At 56.2% G+C, this 7,079-nt stretch overlaps 1 long non-coding RNA gene and 1 gene segment (V, D, J or C); both read left to right on the forward strand.

Moving 5' to 3' along the window:
• Positions 1–3,746, forward strand: part of LOC118987165 (immunoglobulin heavy constant alpha 1-like) — an 85,905-nt gene extending 82,159 nt beyond the window's left edge. Inside the window, 3 exon segments of the C gene segment in view lie at positions 2,260–2,565; positions 2,767–3,090; positions 3,285–3,746. Of these exon segments, the coding sequence occupies positions 2,451–2,565; positions 2,767–3,090; positions 3,285–3,676 (831 nt within the window).
• A 646-nt stretch (positions 3,747–4,392) lies between these two features.
• LOC118987170 (uncharacterized) lies at positions 4,393–6,338 on the forward strand. The gene is made up of 2 exons (XR_005066519.1): positions 4,393–5,931; positions 6,223–6,338. It is a non-coding gene; the product is annotated as an uncharacterized LOC118987170 (long non-coding RNA).
• Positions 6,339–7,079: the final 741 nt, after the last annotated feature.

The following is a 7,079-nucleotide window of genomic DNA, read 5'->3' on the forward strand; positions in this document are numbered from 1 at the left end:
GCACATGCTTCACCCCTGCATCCCTGCATCTCGGCACCCCACCCAGCCCTGTGAGCAGCCAGCTGGAGCCAGGACCCCACCACAGTCAGGGCCAGGCTCCTGGGGATCGCGGGCCAGTCTCCTGGGTGTCACAGCCCAGGCATACACACCTGGCCTTGCCACAGCCAGACCACATACCAGACATGACGTGGAGATGGGCGGCCGTGACTGGCGGGACAGGAAGTGGGAAAGTGACCCCAACCAGATTCATGAGAGCCTGAAGCCCCTCCCCAAACTGTCCCTCAGTGTCAGACTTGCCCCAGAGTGAATAAGGGCCCAGATGGGGCAGGGGTCTGCTGAAGCCACCTGCCATCTATTTAGGCCATCAGGCAGGTCCTAAATAAGACCTGACTCTCTCCCTGCTCATGGACCTGTAGCACAGGGCACTTGGCCAAGGCATGCCTGGGTCTTTCTCAGCCCTGGTGGCCCCTCCAACAATCTTCAGCAGCTGGGCCCCAAATGCTGGTCAGGCCTCATTTCCTCCTTGGCCAGCCACTCTGAGCCCTCCAGGGAGCAAGAGTGTGGAAAGAGGCAGCAAGACAGAGGGGAGAGGGGGAAAGTCAAACAACCTCCAAGAGCCAAGAGGACCACAGGACGAGACACTCTACCCAGATAAGAATGAGGTGGGCTGTTGTGGGTAGGTCACAGTTGAGCTAGGAAGAACTGAGTTGAACTTAAGCTGAGCTAAACTGTGTTAAGTTGGGCTGAGCTTAGCCAAGCTAAGCTAAGCTCTGCCAAACTGGGCTGATCTAGACTGATCTGGGCTGAGCTGGGCTGAGTTGGACTGACCTGGGCTGAGCTGAGCCATACTGGGCTGAACTGGGCTGGGCTGAACTCTGCTGAGCTGAACTGGGCTGAGCTGAACCATACTGGGCTGATCTGGGCTGATCTACACTGGGCTGAGCTGGGCTGGGCTGAACTGGGCTGATCTATACTGGGCTGAGCTGAGCTGAACTGGGCTGAGCTGAGTTGGTCTGAGCTGAACTGGGTTGAACTGAGCTGAGTTTGGCAAAGCTGGACTGGGCTGGGCTGGGCTGGGCTGAACTAAGTAGAGCTGAACTGATCTGAACTGATCTGAGCTGGGCTGAGCTGAGCTGAGCTGGAATTATCTGGGTTTAGCTGAGATGAACTGGAATGAGATGAGCTGGGTTTAGATGGGCTGAGGTGGAAGGACCTGGGCTGAGCTAGTCTGAACTTGGCCAGCTGAGCTGAACTGGGCTGAGCTGAGCTGAACTGGGCTGGGCTGAAATGGGCTGAGCTGAGTTATACTGAGTTTGGCTGTTTAGGCTGAGCTGAACTACACTGACCTGGATTGAGCTGGGCTGAGCTGGGCTGAGCTGGGCTGAGCTGAGTTGGGATGCTAGCAGTTGTTGAATGGAAGGAGGTGGGTTCAGTGTGGATAATCCCTGGATGATCCTGGTCCTGTTCACTGCCCAGTCTGCCCCATTTTAGGGTCCTGAGGGCCATGCAGCCTCAGGTGTACCTATGCCCTGTGTTGTTTCTTCTCCTACCACTAGTGGTTCTGAAGGGAATACAAATGGGGGCCCTGTGTTCCAAGCTGCTCCAGGAAGGACATCCTTGAAGGGCTGATTTGGTTGGGCCTCTTGTCTTGAGACCCCCGAGGTGCATGCAGTGGACCTCTGCTTGTTTGGGAGTTGGGGTGGTGTTAGTAGAGTGGGGTGGTTTGAACTGGACCCTGCCCCAGGAAGTTTAAGTGGGGACCACAGAAGACTCAGATCCCCTCTCCTTCCCAGTGTGACCTCCAGCACAGCTACATTGGCCCCAAGGCAGGCTGAGCTTCAAGTCCAGACCCCTCTGTGCTCACCTATGTCCCCGGTCCAGACCCACCTTTCATGACCCCCAAACTCTGGGAGAGAGTATGGCTGTACCCACTGAACAGAAGGAGCTGAGGCTCAGCACTGCCCACAGGCTCCACTGCTCAGTGGGGAGCTATGTGTAATGACCATGAGTTGATATAGGGGTGGCCTTCTTAAGGAGCCTGTCCAGTCCAATGTGCTGAAGCTCCAAAGAGCATGTTAGGAAGCAGTGCAGCTGGACTTGGCAGCCAGTCCAAACCCCAGATTCTTGGCACATGAGCTGAGTGACCTTGGGGCAACCAGTGACCCTCTCTATGCTCTTTCTCCAGGGCAGAGGAGAGGTGGGCATCCTGTCCTTGTGGGGCTGTTTTGGGGTCTCACAGTTCATCCTCCTGTGTTGCAGTGGACCCGGCCACACCAAGTTCCTTCCCACTGAGTCTCCAAAGCACGGATGCAGCTGGTCACGTAGTCATCGGCTGCTTGGTTCAGGACTTCTTCCCGCCAGGATCTGTGAACGTAACTTGGGACCACAATGGGGAAGGCACCTCCATCACGAACTTCCCCCCCGTGCAAGCCGCTGGGGGTCTCTACACCATGAGCAGCCAGCTGACCCTACCAGCTAATCAGTGCCCAAAGGAAGGAACTCAGAATTGCCACGTGAAGTACAACTCCAGCCCCAGCCAGGCTGTGAATGTGCCCTGCTCCACAGGTCAGAGGTCGGGTCAGGGAGGGGTGGGGGCCCTCAGGTTCCCATGGTGGAACCACATCCCCCCACTTGAGCTCTCCTCAGGCAAGAGTGGGATCAGACTGAGTCCCCAGTGGGTGGCCAGGGTGGGTCCGAGGCTGGATCAGGAGGGAGGGAAGGGGATGAGCAGGCACAGCTGTGCTGACAGCTCTGCCTCTCTCTCAGGAACTTGTAAAGTGTCATGCTGCCAGGCCCACCTGACACTGCATCAGCCCGCGCTCGAGGACCTGCTCTTAGGCTTCAATGCCAACATCACATGCACACTGAGTGGCCTAAAAGACCCCAAGGGTGCCACCTTCACCTGGAAGCCCACAGGTGGGAAGGAGGCCATCCAGGGGACAACTGAGCGTGACTCTTTCGGCTGCTACAGTGTCTCTAGCATCCTGCCAGGCTGTGCCGAACTGTGGAACCGTGGGGACACCTTCTCATGCACTGTCACCCATCCTGAGTCCAAAAGCCCACTAACTGCCACCATCACCAAAACCTCAGGTAGGCCTTGACCCCACCCAAGAAGCACCACCGAGCACTCAAGTATGTAAGGCACATACATGCCTAAGTGTTCCTTTCCAGACCCAGGTCCCCCACCCGAATTTTACAGATGGAAATGGGCCACAGGGTGCCCAGAGGGCAGAGGGGCTCTCTCCCCTGCCCACACCCCTCACTTGCATCCTCTACTCTCCCAGGGAGCCTCTTGCCACCCCAGGTCCACCTGCTTCCACCACCCTCAGAGGAGCTGGCCCTCAATGAGATGGTGACGCTGACATGCTTGGTGCGGGGCTTCAGCCCCCGTGACGTGCTAGTGCTGTGGCGGCATGGGGACCAGGAGCTGCCCCGAGAGAAGTATTTGACCTGGAGCCCCCTGAAAGAGGACGTCCAAGGCACTATGTTCGCTGTGACCAGTGTGCTGCGTGTGGAGTCTGAGCAATGGAAGAATGGGGACAACTTCTCCTGCATGGTGGGCCATGAGGCCCTGCCCCGGAACTTCACCCAGAAGACCATCGACCGCCTGGCGGGTAAACCCACCCACGTCAATGTGTCTGTGATCTTGTCAGAGGTGGATGGCACCTGCTACTGAGCAGCCCCACATGCCCGCCCTACCATCAAATAAACTCCATGCTGGCTCAAAGCAGCCACACATCCCCCTGTCTGGTCCTCTCGGCTTTGCCCCATGATGTGCCCTCATACCCATGGACTCAAGTGTGTGTGTGAGTGAGCAGAAGTGTGAGTGCATGGTGACTGAGACCAAGCTGGGGTGAAAGTTGGGGTGGCAGAGTTGTGGAAGGCAGGCATAGCTGGTGGGTCCTGGGAGCAGTGAACACCCTGGAAAGTTCCTGCTTGTCTCAAAAAGACAAGCAGCAGGGCAGTGGGGCAGCAGGAGGGGAGGAGGTGGAAGGGAGCTGGGTGGCCAAGGGTATGCCACTGCCATGGGGGGTCAGGGCATGAGGGGAAGGCCAGGCAAAAGGGCTGGGTATTAGGGCCCCTCACACCCACAGTGGGCATGACACTAAGATGCAGGCCAGCCCCACTGACTCACAAAGTAGGACCCCCCCACCTGGGTAGTCTTCCCCACCTGCATCACACAGCTCTGTGTGCACACATATCCTTGCATTCTCACACTCACACATTCTCTGCATGCTCACACTTTTGTAGGTACACACATCCTCTGTGTGTTCACACTTACACAGGCACATACATGTCCCTCATGTGCTCACACTAATGTAGATGCACACATATTGGAACCTTGCAGGTGTAGAAAGTCCACAGCCCAGGCCCTGCCTTGGGAAGGCAGTGGGAATCCCCATGAAAGCCCTAAACAGGTTTTCCCCAGGTCCCTCCTGGCCTTAGGCTTATCAGTTGCCCAGCTGGGCACAGCTCAGGGAACAATTTCACAGACTCCATCCATGGCAGCCTCTGATCCCTCCCTGGTCCCATACTCAAGCTTCCCATTCGTCCCTGAACCCACATATGGCCTAAAGCATAGGGTGGAGACAGGAGAGGGTTGGGGTCAGGAGGACAAGGCCCTCCCAGTTCCTGTGTGGGGCTCCTGGCAGAAGGAGAGGAGCCCAGGGTAATCATAATGGGAAGAACAGTCCTATGACCCACTGGGACACCTGGCACCAGGGCTTCTGCTCTTGTCTTAGATACCTTCTGGTTGCCTCCCTCTGCTCCCAGGGCCAAGGTGGAGTGGGGACTCTTAGATGCCCTGCCTACTGCTCCCCTATTGAGGATCCAGTCACCAAAGTTCAGTAGGGAGAACAAGGTGTTAACTGGGGAAATGCTGCCATGGTGAAGGTTTTCCAGCTTCTAGGGACCCAGGATTTGCCCAAGGAAATGATTCCTAGGGAGACAGGGAAGGGAGAAGAAATAAGCAGATGAGAGGCTGAACCAACAGATATACAGCAGGCAGATAGGTGGAAGAACCATAGGACATATGATGGCTGAAAGGATACACAAATGGATGGGTGGATGGATGCATGCATGGGTGAACAAATGAATGACCGAATATGTCAGCATATGACAAGCACGTGAAAACCCCATTTAACATGGGAGGTCTGTGCCCAAGGACCCTAAAGACAGTAGAGCAGCCTGATGGCATTCATCTGGCCCTCTTTCATGCTCCTCATAGCTCATCAGGTACATTCACTGGGAGAACAACAGAGGGCCCATTGGGCCCTCAGCACATTAGACATAGACTCAGACTGTGTCTCAAACCAGAGCAGCCAAGGGTGGACTGTACCCAGGTCGGTCCAATCCAAGAGCAGGAGCTTGGTCAGAACACAGATAGGGCTGAGATCCAGGAGGCCTTGGGCCTGAGTTCTCCTTAGAACAGCAAAGACAGTGCCCACCTTCTCACCCTGCCCAACTCTCACCCTGTCAATCTCTCTCCCTAAGGTGTGCTGACACCTTCAGAGACAGGGTCCATTAGGCATCTTAAGAGCAGAGAGGATCCCAGCCACTTCCAGCCACCTCATCTTCCCTAAGAAGGCCTCAGCCCCATGAGACAAGGAGCCACACTGCTGCTGTCTTGACCCCAGGGTGCTGGGAGGGGAAGGTGCTAACTCAGCCCCCAACCACTCAGGTGTATGCCTGGCAGGCTCTCAGTGTCTTGCAGATTATCGAGGGCTACTGTCCTGGGTGGTGATGGACCTGCCACAGGAGAACTTGGAGGAAGACACCCCAGGAGCCAGCCTATGGCCCACCACCATCACCCTGCTCACACTTTTCCTGCTCAGCCTCTTCTACAGTACGGCACTGACTGTGACCAGCGTCTGGGGCCCGCCTGGCAGCCGAGAGGGCCCCCAGTACTGAGCAGGAGCCAACCAGGCCCAGGTGGGGAGGCAAAGAGACAGGGCACTGGGCTTGTGTTGGGGGATTGGTGTTTGGCTTCCAGAAAGCATGTGCACTGCGGTGTCTTGTCTCCCAGGGAGGTCATCCCTCCCAGACACCAAGAACATGGACAGGCTGGGGATAAGCAAGCTCAGGGCATCTGCCTCCCACCAAGTATGGTCAGTCCAGGATTTGGTTCAGTCTCCCATAAGCCAGCCCAAGCCTGGGGCTGGGGCATGGGCAGGGAGCCTGCTGTGTCAGGAACTCTCAGAACTGATCCTCCTGTGTTTACAGGGAAGAACATGGAAGAGCCTTCTCAAGCTCAGCGGGATCCCAAGCTCAGCCCATTTTGGAAGCCAGCCACCTATACCCGTGCAGGCATCCTAGTGCAATAAACTCATAAAAATTCAGGTGTTCTCTGACTCTGAGTGAAGGGAGGGGCAGGGAACTGTGAGACTACCTAGAGAGGATACCAGCTTCAGGACCTAAGGCAGGTTCACAGTGGACATATAGAAGATCCCCTTGTCTAGGCCACCAGACCAGGTGCTGCATAAGGCACAGGTCTACAAGAGTGGGTGTCACCAAGGGCAGTATAAAACAAGACCCCTCACAAGAAATGGGCCCAACTTCCTGGTCCTGCTCACTGAACCCCAGTCCTGCTCACTGAACCCCGGTCCTTCTCACCGGTCCTGATCTCAATCCCTGAGCCCTGGTTCTGATCCATGATCCCTGATTGTGCTCACTGAGCTCTGTTCCTGATCCCTAAGCCCTGGTTCTGATCCCTGAGCCTTGGTTCTGATCCCTGAGCTCTGTCCTGATTCCTGAGCCCTGGTCCTGAGCCCTGGACCCTGGGCCTGCTCACTGAGCCCTAGTTATGATCCCTGAGCCCTAGTCCTTATTTCTGGGTCCTGATCCTGCTCACTAGACCTGGTCCTACTCATTAGGCCTAGGTCAGATCACATAAACCTAGTCCTGGTCTGTGGGCACTGGTTTTGGTCCTCATCTCTGGTCCTTATGACTCGGCCAGGTCTTGGTCTTATTCCCACTTATCCTGCCTCTGAAATGCTCTCATCATTCTGCATCATCTTTACTCAGCTTCTGAGTCCTGCTCCCTTGCCCTGGGTCCTGATCTCTGACCCTCTCTAGCAAGT

Source organism: Sturnira hondurensis, unplaced genomic scaffold (assembly GCF_014824575.4).
Source record: "Sturnira hondurensis isolate 20B ecotype Veracruz unplaced genomic scaffold, ASM1482457v3 Scaffold0005163, whole genome shotgun sequence".
NCBI classification, from domain to species: domain Eukaryota; kingdom Metazoa; phylum Chordata; class Mammalia; order Chiroptera; family Phyllostomidae; genus Sturnira; species Sturnira hondurensis.